At 61.3% G+C, this 13,469-nt stretch overlaps 2 protein-coding genes across 4 annotated transcripts in view; both read left to right on the top strand.

The window, feature by feature from the left end:
* The window catches only part of LOC134553476 (DAZ-associated protein 1), a 26,526-nt gene extending 21,900 nt beyond the window's left edge, over positions 1-4,626 (top strand). For all 3 annotated transcript variants that reach the window (XM_063403177.1, XM_063403176.1, XM_063403179.1), the window contains one exon: positions 3,676-4,626. In XM_063403177.1, the coding sequence (XP_063259247.1) occupies positions 3,676-3,848 (173 nt within the window). In that variant the 3' untranslated portion in view covers positions 3,849-4,626. The remainder of the gene's footprint in view (positions 1-3,675) is intronic.
* Positions 4,627-6,579: 1,953 nt separating this feature from the next.
* Positions 6,580-9,509, top strand: LOC134553478 (small ribosomal subunit protein uS19). The gene is made up of 4 exons (XM_063403186.1): positions 6,580-6,652; positions 6,957-7,042; positions 8,257-8,491; positions 9,348-9,509. Exons 1-4 carry the CDS (start codon positions 6,650-6,652, stop codon positions 9,459-9,461), a joined length of 438 nt encoding a protein of 145 aa, XP_063259256.1. The 5' UTR covers positions 6,580-6,649; the 3' UTR covers positions 9,462-9,509.
* Positions 9,510-13,469: the final 3,960 nt, after the last annotated feature.

The following is a 13,469-nucleotide window of genomic DNA, read 5'->3' on the forward strand; positions in this document are numbered from 1 at the left end:
CAGACACCTCTCCAAAGAGCTCTGTACTGTTATTTTTAAGGGATTTTAATTGGTCAGTTTTAACTCCTGAATTTTTCATGTACAGCCCCGTGGATTCAGGCTGTTCTCTGCTGGAACACGTTCTCCATGTGGCAGTGCTGCCTCAAGTTCCTGCAATGAGATGAAAACTCCACAAAATTTATTTAAATAGATAAAACTCAAAGTTCCAGCAATGTAAAGCAGCCTCTGAAGGAAGATGAGCCTTTGAGAGGTGTTTGTGAAGCAGCATTTTCTCATGTTGATGAGTTGGAAATGTTTTATTTGTTTCTTACCCAGCTGATTTCACGGATAGTTTTACCCTTGTGACTCAGGAAGTTTTTCTTGTTCTGCCAGAACTTGGCTCTTTGCAGACTCTTTTTAGAGTGGGTTGGACCCTTCTGAATAAAACACAAATCCCTGCACAGGCAGTTCCAGTCAGGGAGGAGCCAGAGTTTGTGAGGTGTTGGAAGTTTAGGAAGGATCTGATGGAGAAGAATTTGATGGAGAATTCTTCATCTGGAGCTGTAGTGGCAGGACAAGGGGAATGGCTTTGATCTGGAAAAGAGTAAATTTAGACTGGATATTAGAGAAAACCTCACTGTGAGGGTGGTGAGGCCCTGGAATGGTTTCCCAGAGAAGCTGTGGCTGCTCCGTCCCTGGAAGTGTCCCTGATTTGCATATATTTGCATAAATGTGTAAAGCTTGTGGGCTTTAAAGAGCCACAGAGTTCCCTAATGAGCATAAGGCACTGTAAGGTTTGTGCTGAGCAGTGTCCTAAACCCTTCAGCGTGTGCACCCGGGACGAGTGTCAGCACCAACACTCACCCTGCAAAATCAAATTAATTAATTACAGTCATTTAAAACAATTAAAAACTCATTACCTCCATGCAGGGCGCTCTCGAGGCTTGTCCTTGCAGTCCCCTCAGCTCTCACTGGGATGGGTTTGTCACTCCAGACCCTTCAGGGCACACCCCAAAGCTTTGTGTGCACCCCAAGGTCAGACTGAGAGGGAGAGGAGCTTCAGGCAGGTCCCTGGGACCTGAGAATTCCCTGGGGGAGAGGGTGAGACCCAGGGATGGGCTCAGGTGTTGGGGTTTGAGGCAGGGATGGGGCTCAGGTGTTGGGGTTTGGGGCAGGGCAGGGCTCAGGTGTTGGGGTTTGGGGCAGGGCAGGGCTCAGGTGTTGGGCTTTGGAGCTCAGGTGTTGGGGTTTGGGGCAGGACAGGGCTCAGGTGTTGGGGTTTGTGTCAGGGCAGGGCTCAGATGTTGGGGTTTGGGGCAGGGATGGGGCTCAGGTGTTGGGGTTTGGGGCAGGACAGGGCTCAGGTGTTGGGGTTTGGGGCTCAGGTGTTGGGGTTTGGGGCAGGGCAGGGCTCAGGTGTTGGGGTTTGGGGCAGGGCAGGGATGGGGCTCAGGTGTTGGGGTTTGTCAGGGCAGGGATGGGGCTCAGGTGTTGGGCTTTGGGGCAGGGCAGAGCAGCTCTTTGAGCTGGGTGAATCCCCCAGGGAGCTGTGCCTGTCTCTGCTCACTCTCCAGGCTTTATCCTGGTGATTGATCCGAGTTTGCAGGGTTTAATCCGGGCTCAAACCTCAGAACTGGCACAGCCCAGGGGAAAAACCCCGCAGGGAGCTGTGCCTGCCTCTGCTCACTCCCTCAGCCTGGCCAGGCTTTATCCTGGTGACTGAGCCGGGTTTGCAGGGTTTGATCCGGGCTCAAACCTCACACCTGGCACAGCCCAGGGGAGCAGAGGGGCTGGAGCAGGCGCAGGGAGGGCACAGAGCCCTGAGTGCCTGTGCAGGTCTGTGCTGTGCCTTCCCTTCACCCTGAACAGCCCGAGCCCTGTCTGAGCTGTGCTTTGCACCTCTGTGTGCAGGGACAGCCACTCCAGGGCTGCTTCTCCTCTCCCAGCCTCACCCCTTGGCAAACAACCCCTCTGCAGTTCTGTGTGCCTGCGTATCTGTGTCTGAACAAATGCCAGGAGCAGCATTTGGAGCTCCCAGAGCCTGAGCTCGCTGTGTTTTAGTGCTCATTAGTGCCAGCAAGTCCTGAGGGACAGGCAGAGCTGGAAATTGAACTGCTGGAGACGTGCTAAGAGACTTTGTTTGGGATTAAGAGAGTTAAACCTGCTCTAAGCCTGCACAGAGAGAGGCAGCACTGCAGAAAATGCTCTTGGTAATTAGGAGCCTTAATAGCATCTTTCAGAGCAGGGGCTGGCACTGATGCCAGGATTAAGAGTCATATTTAATTATGAGAATTTGAATTAAATTTCTCAATTCCTCAGTCGTCTTAATTTACATCTAGTTGTAAATTTTGTGTTGGTAGCAGGAATTCCAGCCAGTCTTTCCTCTTGGAAAGAAAACACCTGTTTTTTGTCCCTGTCCTTAAATTCTGCTCACCCCAGAGTGGTCTGTGGTGCAGGTCCCAATATTTATGTGTGTTTTGAAAGGGAATTGTAGGATTGTCTGTTCAGTGCAGGAAGATTTTTAAGTGTGCAAAGCCAAAATCTGATTTGTACATCCTCAGTGTGAGAGGTTTCAATGAAAACTTCCCAGCTCCATCTCTCACCTGTGCTGGATCTGACAGCTTTTAGCCAATAAAACCCCAAACTGATCAAAATCAAACTCAAACTGATCCCAGGCACCCCAGAGCTGTGAGCAGAGCTGCCAGCCTGGCTGGGATCACCCTGAACACAGCTCCCCCTTCCTGCACACCTTTCCCTTCTGCTTTTTGCCCATTTTCTTTGGAAATGGAAGAGGAAGGAAAATCCCTGGAGCTGCTGCTCCTCCAGGGTGTGTTTCTGGGAGGGAGCAGTGGGACTGTGGCTGCTCCTGAAGCTCACCCTGTGCCTTTCCCTCCTCCCCAGGGTACGGGCAAGACTTGAGCGGGTTTGGACAAGGTTTCTCTGACCCCAGCCTGGCTGGGATTACCCCAAACACAGCTCCCCCTTCCTGCACACCTTTCCCTTCTGCTCTTTGCCCATTTTCTCTGGAAATGGAAGAGGAAGGAAAATCCCTGCAGGACCCCAGAGCTGCTGCTCCTCTGGGATGTGTTTTGTTCCTGGGAGGGAGCGGTGTCAGTTTGGGACTGTGGCTGCTCCTGAAACTCGCCCTGTGCCTTTCCCCTCTCCCCAGGGTACGGGCAAGACTTGAGTGGGTTTGGACAAAGTTTCTTTGATCCCAGCTTGGCTGGGATCACCCCAAACCCAACTCCCCCTTCCTGCACACCTTTCCCTTCTGCTCTTCGCCCATTTTCTCTTCGAGGAAGGAAAATCCCTGGAGCTGCTGCTCCTCCAGGGTGTGTTCCTGGGAGGGAGCAGTGGGACTGTGGCTGCCCCTGAAGCTCACCCTGTGCTTTTCCCTTCTTCCCGGGGTATGGGCAAGACTTGAGCGGGTTTGGGCAAGGTTTCTCTGATCCCAGCTTGGCTGGGATCACCCCAGACACAGCTCCCCTTCCTGCACACCTTTCCTTTCCGCTTTTTGCCCATTTCCTCTGGAAATGGAAGAGGAAGGAAAATCCCTGCAGGACCCCGGAGCTGCTGCTCCTCCCGGGCCTTGTTCCGGGGTGTGTTCCTGGGAAGGGGTGGTGTCAGCGGTGGGGTGTCAGCTGTGGGACTGTGGCTGCTCCTGAAGCTCACCCTGTGCCTTTCCCTCCTCCCCAGGGTACGGGCAAGACTTGAGCGGGTTTGGACAAGGTTTCTCTGACCCCAGCCAGCAGCCCCCTCCCTACGGAGGCCCCTCGGTGCAGCCCTCCAGCGGCCCCCCGGCCGGCGGCAGCGGCTTCGGCCGGGGACAGAACCACAACGTGCAAGGATTCCACCCCTACCGGCGCTAGCCTGGGCTGGCAATCAGGGAGTGCTGTCCACAGGGACCTCTGGGCCCAGCTGAACCCCGGGATCCCAGACTTCTGAACTTGTGACAATCACATTACTTGATGGAAGAAAAAAAACCTAACAACAATTTTTTTTCGTGGGGCGGGGGCGGGTGGGGGCAGATGGCTTCTGAAGGCAGAGCTGTGGGTGTTTGGACTGCAGTTTTTAAAGATTTTCCTTTCTCTAACCCATCAGCACAAATAAAGAAAATGTCACTGGTTCAAATTACAGGGTTTTAAAAATGTCTTCAGCTTTAATTCAAAACTTCAGGTTTCTTTTTTTTGAAATTATTTTTCCTGAGCCTTTGTTTTACCGTATATTGTAAACTTTTATGTTTAAAAGAAAAAAAAAATATATACATTTACAGATTGTGAAATTTTTAAGAGAAATTTTCTACTATGTATGCTGGCTTATTTTTTAATTTAAAACAGGGTTTCCGTGAGCGCTGTCGGAGGCAGGGGGGGAAGAGCTGCAGCCCCTCCCTCCCTCCCCACGGCAGCGCTGGGGCGGAGGGTTCCAAACTCTGGGAGTTGACAGAAACCTGCTGAGTGTATTTTGCTGTTTGTTCTGGGGGGCAGAGCTGGGCCGGGGCAGGAGCTGCGGAGGCACTCGGGGAGCGCCGCGCCCGCAGCGCCGCGTGTGGATTTCCCTCAGGCAAAAAAAGGTTTTGGTGCGTTTGGCACTGAGCAGTGCCGAGCCCTGGTTTGAATAAAGACAAGAACCTTTGGATTAGAAACACCAGCCTGTCTCCATTTTTCTGGTTTTTTTGGTTTTGTGAGTGTGGGGTTTGTGGAGGAGTCCCTTGGGAGGCCTCGGGGGCGGCGTTGCTGGGGCTGTGGTGTCACCAGCTGTGCCCTGTGCCCGCCCTGCAGGGTGGCACTGCCACGAGGACACTCCTGGATGGGTCTGGTGTCACCAGCTGTGCCCTGTGCCCGCCCTGCAGGGTGGCACTGCCACGAGGACACTCCTGGATGGGTCTGGTGTCACCAGCTGTGCCCTGTGCCCACCCTGCAGGGTGGCACTGCCAGGAGGACACTCCTGGATGGGTCTGGTGTCACCAGCTGTGCCCTGTGCCCACCCTGCAGGGTGGCACTGCCAGGAGGACACTCCTGGATGGGTCTGGCCTGGGGAAGGATCCTCCAACCTGGATCAGATCCAGACTGTTGGAAGAGCTTTGATCCAGCCTGACGTGGTGAAGGGCTCGGATTGGGGCCAAGCAGGTGAAGGATCCTCCAGTCTGGACTGGATCCCTCCTGGCAAAGGGCTCCCACCAGAATCAGATCCATCCAGGGAAGGATCTGATCCATCAGATCCAGCCTCAAGGATTCTCCAGCGTGGACTGGATCCGTCCTGGCCAAGGGCTCCCACTGGAATTAGATCCATCCAGGGAAGGGCTTTGATCCAACTTCAAAGATTCTCCAGCCTGGAGTGGATCCATCCTGGTAAAGGGCTTTGCTCTGGACTGGGTCTGATTTGATGTGAGGGGCCCTGATCTGGATCAGATCTGACCTGATAAAGGTTCCTAAAACGCTTGGCCTGGCCCCGTGCTGGGTCACACACGATGGTGGCAGTGACACAAATGCTGCTCTTTGCCTTTCACCTCAAGGCAGTGCAGAAAATGAGGTATTTATGGATTTATCAGCATCTCCAGTGGATATCGGTGTCTAACTTTGCCTTGCATCTCCTGGAATATCAGCCCGGGGTCTGGCTCTGAACCGTGGGCTCACTGTGGGGAAGGATCTCCTGAGCTGGAATTGTCCCGTGGCTCAAGGACAGCCTCAAACCCTGCCCATGGACCCTTTTCCCGGGGCTGTGTCTGTGCTCATTAGCCCTGTCTGGTGTAATTAATCCCTGTTAATGAGGCGGGAGTGGGGATCTGTGCTGTGGAGCAGGACTTGCATCAGTTCGTTGGGGATTTTGTGTTTTACGTGGATCTGGTTCTGCTCTCTGCGAATCCTCCGGGCTGGAATCCTCGTTGTCTGCTCCTCGCTCCGTTACATCCCTGAGCTCAGAATTCCTGCTGGAATTTATTTGATTTGATTTGATTTGATTTGATGTGATTTGATTTGATGTGACACACATTCCAGCGGGTGTAGGTGTCACCTGTGGGAGCAGCAGGAGCGTGACACACCGCGGGAATGGCACAGCACCCCCGGGGACCCCCGGGGACACCTTCCCCCTCCTCTGGGACAAAAGCGTTCGGATTTGGAGCCCGTCTGTGCAGACCCGGCTCTCCCAGGCCCGTGTGGGCGCTCAGATCCGGACCTGCCGGGGCCGAACCGGGCCAGCCCGTGCCGAACCAGCCGGGTCTGCTCCGCTACACCCGGCCTGTCCTCACCGCAGCCCCCGGGATCCCCCGGGAAGGTGAAGGTGGCTTCCAAAACACCAAAAATGTTCGGGATGCTCGGAGGTCCGGGCTGTCCCCGTGGCGCTGCCGTCCCGGTGACCGCGACCTGTCACTGCTGGCGTCACCTCGGGCCGGCGGGAAGGAGCGGTTCCGTTGGATCTGAGATTTCCCGGGATCAGGAGGGGCAGGTCCAGGGGGAAGAGGCGGGTGGGTCCCTCACGGGTGTCCCTCACAGGTGCCCCGCGCTGTCCCTCACAGCTGTCCCCGCAATGTCCTCGCTCTGTGGGCGCGGCCCCTTTAAGGGCGGTGAGGGCGGAAGCGCTGCCCACACGCGCCTCTTCCGCCCGTCCCTCCCCGCTCTCGCGAGATCCGCCGCTTCCGGCGCGGGCCTGGCCTTTCCGAGCAGCCCCGGCCAAGATGGTGGGTGCGGGGAAGGCCCTGCCGGCGCCATCGGGCCCCATCCGCCGCCATCCGCGCCCCATCCGGGCCTCACCCGCCGCGGCGGCGCCGCCCGGGGCTCGGGGTTTCTCTGGGGGATGGGCAATGGGCCTCCCTGGGCGCTGCGGGAGCCGCGGGTGCCCCGGCCGGACGGGGCTGAGGGGAGGGAGCGGCCTGGGCGCCCCGCGGAGCTCGGTGGGGCCGCGGCCTTCCCGTGTGCGGGGCGGGGAACGGGGAACCCTAAACCCCCTGATCCCCCTGCCCTGACGCGCCTGTCCCGCTGCAGGCGGAGGTGGAGCAGAAGAAGAAGAGAACCTTCCGCAAATTCACCTACCGCGGGGTGGACCTGGACCAGCTGCTCGACATGTCCTAGTAAGGGCCGGGGAGCCCCCGGGGCTGGGCTCTGGGGAGCCCCCTGGGCTGGGGAGCCCCCGGGGCTGGGCTCTGGGGAGCCCCCCGGGCTGGGGTCCGGGGCTCGGGGAGCTGCTCCTGCCCCACGCTCCGGTTGTGTTCAAATAGCGGCAATGCCGGGGGGTTTGGGTGTTCAGGGGCTGCTTTTTGGGCTGGTTAAAGTCCCTCAGGGGGTGACACGGTCGGTGTGGGGTCCCGGGGCTCTCCGGGCTCGGTTAGGGTAACACGGTTATTTTGAGGCTCTCTCTAGGCCATACCCCAGGCTCAGTTTGGGGTGCCCGAGGTCTCCTCAGGCTGTTCCCCTGCCTCACCTTCACCCTTGGGGTCTCCCTGGGCCTTAGTTTGGGTAATACCGACTATGGGATCTCTGGGGGTCTCTGCAGGACACACTCCAAGCTCAGTTTGGGGTCCCTGGGGGTCTCAGGAGGCTGTGCCTCAGGCTCAGTGTGGGTAACTCTGGGGGTGTCCCTGGGCTGTACCCCATGCTCACTTTGGGGTCCCCTGAGGGTCTCCTGGGGCTGTACCCCGGGCTCAGTGTGGGGTCCCTGGGGCTGTACCCCGGGCTCAGTGTGGGGTCCTTGGGGCTGTACCCCAGGCTCAGTTTGGGGTCCTTGGGTCTCTTGGGGCTGTGCCCCAACCTGAGTCTGGGTAACACCCTGGGTGTGGGGCCCTGAGGGGTCACCCCAGGCTCAGTGTGGGGTCCCTGTGGGGTGTCCCTGGGCTGTTCCCCAGGCTCACTTTGAGGTCCCTCTGGGGGTGTCCCTGGGTTGTACCCCCATCCTCAGTTCAGTGTCCCTGGGAGTGTCCCTGTGCCGTACCCCAGGCTCACTTTGGGGTCCCCTGAGGGTCTCCTGGGGCTGTACCCGAAGCTCAGTCAGGGTCCCTGTGGGGTATCCTTGGGCTGTACCTCAGGCTCACTTTGGGGTCCCCTGGGGGTCTCCTGGACCTGTTCCCCAGGCTCTTTTTGGGGTCCCTGTGGGGTATCCCTGGGCCACACCCCAGGCTCTGTTCGGGGTCTCTGGGAGTCTCCTGGGGCGGTACCCCAGGCTCAGTGTGGGGTCCCTGTGGGGGTGTCCTGGGTTCCTCTGTGGGCTCTCTGGGCTGTCCCCAGGCTGGCTCGGGGGTCCCGGGCTGTCCCCGGGCTGTCCCCTGAGCCCCCCTGTCCCCGTTGGCAGCGAGCAGCTGATGCAGCTGTACAGCGCGCGGCAGCGGCGCCGCCTCAACCGCGGCCTGCGCCGCAAGCAGCACTCGCTGCTCAAGCGCCTGCGCAAGGCCAAGAAGGAGGCGCCGCCCATGGAGAAGCCCGAGGTGGTGAAGACCCACCTGAGGGACATGATCATCCTGCCCGAGATGGTGGGCAGCATGGTGGGCGTCTACAACGGCAAGACCTTCAACCAGGTGGAGATCAAGGTGAGCTGGGGCCTGGCAGGGGGCTCTGGCACTGAGCTCAGGGCCGGGGTTCGCTTCTGACTCTCTGTAAATCCTGCTCTTTGTAAATCCTGCTCGTTCCTGTGTCTGGGAGGGGTCCGGGCTGCTCCCCGGGGTGGGGTTGGTTCTGTGGGACATCTGGAGGAGTTATCTTGGGAGCTCCTGGATGCTCCTTGGAGCAGGGCTGGCTCAGAGGGACACATGGAAATGTCTTCTTGGAAGCTCCTGGATGCTCCTTGGAGCAGGGCTGGCTCAAGGGACACCTGGAAATGTCATCTTGGGAACTCCACGATGCTCCTTGGGGCTGGGCTGGCTCAGAGGGACATCTGGAGCAGGGCTAGCCTGGAGAGTCACCTATAGGTGTCATCTTTGGGGGTCCAGGCTCCTCCTTGGAGCAGGGCTGGCTCAGAGGCTCACCTGGGGGTGTTATTTTAGGAGCTCCAGGATGATCCTTGGAGCAGGGCTGGCTCCAGCAGGGCTGGAGGTGTCATCCCAGGGAGGGGCAGCTCCCAGTGGGGTCTCAGTGAGGCTCTGAAGCACTGGAATGGCTGTGCAGTGATCCATGTGCTCAGCCCAGCTCCCAGCCTGCTGGCACCTTTCGGGGTGAAACAGATCCCTGAGCTTTCCCAGGAGTGGAATTACCACGGGGTGGTGTCACTTGATATCACCAGGGGGGATTAAATGCCATTCCTTGCTCCGTGTCACCTCCCTGGGAGGGGCAGAGCCGGGGGAGCCCCTCTGGCTCCACCTCCAGAGGAGGTGCCAGCCCCGGGAGGGGACAGCGGGGGATGTCCCCGTGCCCCCGGCGCTGTCCCCAGCCCGGATCTCTCCTCTGCAGCCCGAGATGATCGGCCACTACCTGGGCGAGTTCTCCATCACGTACAAGCCGGTGAAGCACGGCCGGCCCGGCATCGGCGCCACCCACTCCTCCCGCTTCATCCCGCTCAAGTAGCGCCGGGAGGGAGCCTGGGGCAGTGTAAATAAAGGAATTCCACCCGGATCCCTCTGTCTCCTGCCTCTCCGTTCCCGGGCTGGGCGTTGGGGTGTGTTAAACCCATAATTCCACCCTGATTTGGATGTTTTCCTCAGTGTTCCCAGGTTTTTTGGCACTGCTTGCACCTGCAGCAAAGAAATCTTCATGTGAGTGTAGTAAATGGATGAAATTCCTGGCTCTTCGCTGGGAAGTGGGGAATGGCACTTTATTACAGCATTTCCATGTATTTGACTTTATTTGTTAATATAAACACTGGGAATGTGGAACTGGGGGGAGGCAGGGGCCGTTCCCAGGGCTCAGAACCAGCCTGAGTCCTGGGAGAAGCTGCCAAGGCCCATCACAGGATGTCAAAACCCCAAACCACTAATTTCTCATCCTTAATTTGGAAACCCAAAGGATTTTGGGGACAGGGATCATTCAGTGGCATTGGGTGGAGGGTGAACTGGGGGTTCGCAGCTCAGGCTGGCAGGGAGAGATGTTTTGGGGGATGCTCTCAGGGATGAGGGTGAAGGTGAGAAGGAAGATGAGTTGGATGATCCAGTTTGTCCCTGAACTGAGCCAAATAAACCCAACGCTCATCACCAGTGCCAGGTCCCGCGGTGAAGCCATCGGGGGAGAGGAACCATCTGTCCCCAGGGTGGTCCTGGGGACTCCTCAGGGGTCCCTCGAGGCCCAGCTCCAGCCCTTTAATTCTCATCCCCTCCAAATCCCATTCCCGTGGCCGGTGCTGCCGGGGCCGTTTGTCCTTCGGGGAAGGTTCCCTGGCTCTGGGTCCCTTTTGGTTCAAGCGATGTGACCTTGAGAGTCCTCCCACCCTCGCTGGGGGCGGCGGGGAGGGCCGGGGTCATTGTCCAGACAGGGTCACTGTCCTGCCGTGGTCACTGTCCTGCCGTGGTCACTGTCCATCCAGGGTCACCTGCTGGGGTCACTGTCCAGCCGGGGTCACTGTCCAGCCGTGGTCACTGTCCATACAGGGTCACCTGCCGTGGTCACTGTCCAGCAGTGGTCACTGTCCACCCAGGGTCACCTGCTGGGGTCACTGTCCACCCGGGGTCACCTGCCGTGGTCACTGTCCAGCTGTGGTCACTGTCCTGCCAGGGTCACTGTCCAGCTGTGGTCACTGTCCAGCTGTGGCCGTGTAGTGACTCTCAGCCCCAGGGGCTGCTGCCCGGAGGGCCGGGACATCACAGCTGGGAGGTGGGTGACAGTGGCCTCGATGGGTGACAGTGGCCTCGGTAGGTGACAGTGACCTCGGTGGGTGACAGTGGCCTTGGTAGGTGACAGTGACCTCGGTAGGTGACAGTGGCCTGAGCACACGGCACAAGCCGCGGTCACGGCTGCACAGGGGTTGTCATGAGGGTCCCGCTCATCCCGGGGGGACACCGGGGCTCAGCCGGTGCTGCCGCACCTTGGGTGGGTCCCCAGGGACCTGGGGACGGCACCGGGCGGCTCGAGGGGGACAAATTCTGTCTGTGGGGACCGGTTCGGTCTGAGGGGGCAGGGTCGGTGTGGCAGGGCCGGTTCGGTGTGGAGGGACCGGTTCGGTGTGGCAGGGCCGGTTCGGTGTGGAGGGACCGGCCCGGTCGGGAGCGGCAGGTGCGTTCCGGGACACGGGGACGGGGCAGATCCCGGCGTTTCTGCGGAGGCTGGAAAGAGGCGGCTGGAAGGGACCGGAGCCCACCCCGGTGGTCCCGTCTCCCCCTGCCCGGCGCAGTCCCGGGGAGAGCGGGGGGGCCGCGGGGAGCCCCCGGTGCCGCCCTCTAACGGCGGCGGCGCCGCTGGAAAATCCCGGCCGGGAGCGGGGGGGCGGGGGCGGGATGCGGCTGCTCGGGGCCGCGCCGGAGCCTCGCCCAGCTCCGCACCGCCCCGCGCCGCCCCGCACCGCTCCGCGCCGCCGGGGATGAGGTACGGCCGCAACTACCCCCCGCGCCCCCCGAGCCCCCCGGGGGTCCCGGCCGCTCCGGCCGCTGCGGCCGCCGGGGATGGGGGGCAGCGGGGGAGGCTGCGCGGCGGGGCCGGGGGGGATCGGGGTGCGGTGTCGGCTTGCGGAGGGTTGGATGCGCCGGGGGGGCCCGATCTGCGCCCCCTCCCCGCGGCGGGGATGCCCCCGGCCCCGGCTGCGCCGCATCCTACGGCGGGCGCGGCTCCGACCCGCGGGATCGCGGGGATCGGGGGGATATCGGGGGGCAGGAGGGGCCAGGGCGGATCGGGGGGTTCAGGGCGAATCGGGAGGGTCGCGCAGCGTTTTTCCCCGCATCCTGCAGGGACAAAGGCCGGACAATGCCGCGGCTCGGCGGGGATTCTGCGGGAGGGGGGGAAGAGGGAGCAGCATCCCCCCCGTCCCCATTCTCACCTTCATCCCCATTCCATCCCCATCCCCATCCCATCCCCATCCTGCGGGCAGGCGGGGGGGTCGTCCCTGGGCTCACAGCAGCTCCCCCCGCCCCGATGCGAGCTCGGCTCCCCCCAGACCCCCCCTCCCGATGCTCCCCCAGCGCGGCTGGGCCGGGGATTGCGGCTGAGCCCCGGGCTTGGAGCCCCAAAACCTCACCCAAACCCTCCCCACAACCCGCACCCCAAATCCACCTCCCAAACCGGTCCCTCAAAAACCTCGGCCGCTAAACCAGCATGTCAACCCCACCCCGGGGGCACCCCCGGGGTCCCAGGGCCGTGTCCCCGGGCAGGGGTGTCACCCCGGGTGGGGGTGGGGAGGTGGCTGCTGGCCCGAGCACGTCCCACTCCCACGGGCGTGGGGTGGCTCAGGGCGGCCCTGCAGTGTGGGGGGGCTGTGCCGGGGGTGCTGCAGACCCCAATGCTCGCCCCACCAGCGCCCCACATCCATCCCCAGGCCATGACATTGGTGTGTGGGTGCAGGCACTGTGCGGGGGCTGCTGTGTGAGGAGGGGGTGACACATCCCATGTCCCCGTGTCCCTGCGTGTGCCCTGCGGGGTCGAGAAGGGGGGGCTGTGCTCCCCAGGGGGGGTTTGCTGCGGTCGGGGGTCCCCGGGGCCGGGTCGATCAGCCCGGGTTGGTGACAACACGCTGTTTGTTTAATGTCCCCGAGGGCTCGGGGAGCCGCAGCCGGCCGGGGGCTCAGCTGTGGCTGTGGCCATGTGGCCGCGCTCGGTCCCCGTCCCCAGCCTCGCCCCCAGAGCTGCTGCCAGGCTGGAGCCGAGGGGTGCAGGGAGCTTGGGGTACCCCCAGGGCTCCCCAGGCCCTGCCCTGCTCTGCCCAGGCCGAGGTGGCCCTGGCCAAGGTGGTGTCACATGTGGTGAGCAGTGGCCGGTGGGTGACACTGCGGTGGTGAACAATGCAGAGCACGGCGAGGCGGTGGGCAGGGGGTGCCGTGGGCAGTGAGGTGGGCAGTGGGGTGGACAGTGGGGTGGACAGTGGGGTGGGCAGTGGGGTGGGCAGTGGGCACCCTGGCCAGCGTGGAGGACAGCAGGGTGTGCTGGGCAGTGCAGCTGCTGCTTCATCTGCTGCAGCATCTTGCCCTGCCAGGAAATTGCTGGATGGATCCAGGCCCCACCAGCGGCCTCGGCCACTCCTGGGGTGCCCTCAGCAGGGAGAGGCAGATTTTGGGGGTTGGAGGAGACACAACCAGGACCCCTGAGCCATCACATCCCCTCAGGGTCAGCCCATGGCCCCGCCTGGGATCCAGCCCATGGGGGACACCGGGTCCTGTGGGGCAGTGACCATCACGGTGCTGGGATGAAGCTGCAGCGCTGGCCCCCCTTTCCCGCAGCCCTGGCCCCCCTTTCCCGCAGCCCCGGCCCCCTTTCCCGCAGCCCTGGCCCCCCTTTCCTGCAGCCCCAGCCCCCCTTTCCCGCTGTGTCTCGCCGCTCTGTGGATGCAGGTGCGGCCCCAGCCCCTCCCTGCAGGCTGCAGATCTCGCTGCAGCCGCTGCGCTCGCAGGCCCTGCCCGGGACTGGGGGGGCACGGCTCAGTCCCCCCCTCCATCAACC

This window comes from Prinia subflava, chromosome 8, assembly GCF_021018805.1.
Source record: "Prinia subflava isolate CZ2003 ecotype Zambia chromosome 8, Cam_Psub_1.2, whole genome shotgun sequence".
Lineage (NCBI taxonomy): Eukaryota > Metazoa > Chordata > Aves > Passeriformes > Cisticolidae > Prinia > Prinia subflava.

Excerpts from the sequence above, each read along its gene's own strand:
- LOC134553478 (XM_063403186.1), top strand. Across the intron at positions 7,043-8,256 it reads CAGCTGCTCGACATGTCCTA|CGAGCAGCTGATGCAGCTGT; the intron begins GTAAGGGCCGGG and ends CCCCGTTGGCAG. Across the intron at positions 8,492-9,347 it reads TCAACCAGGTGGAGATCAAG|CCCGAGATGATCGGCCACTA; the intron begins GTGAGCTGGGGC and ends TCTCCTCTGCAG.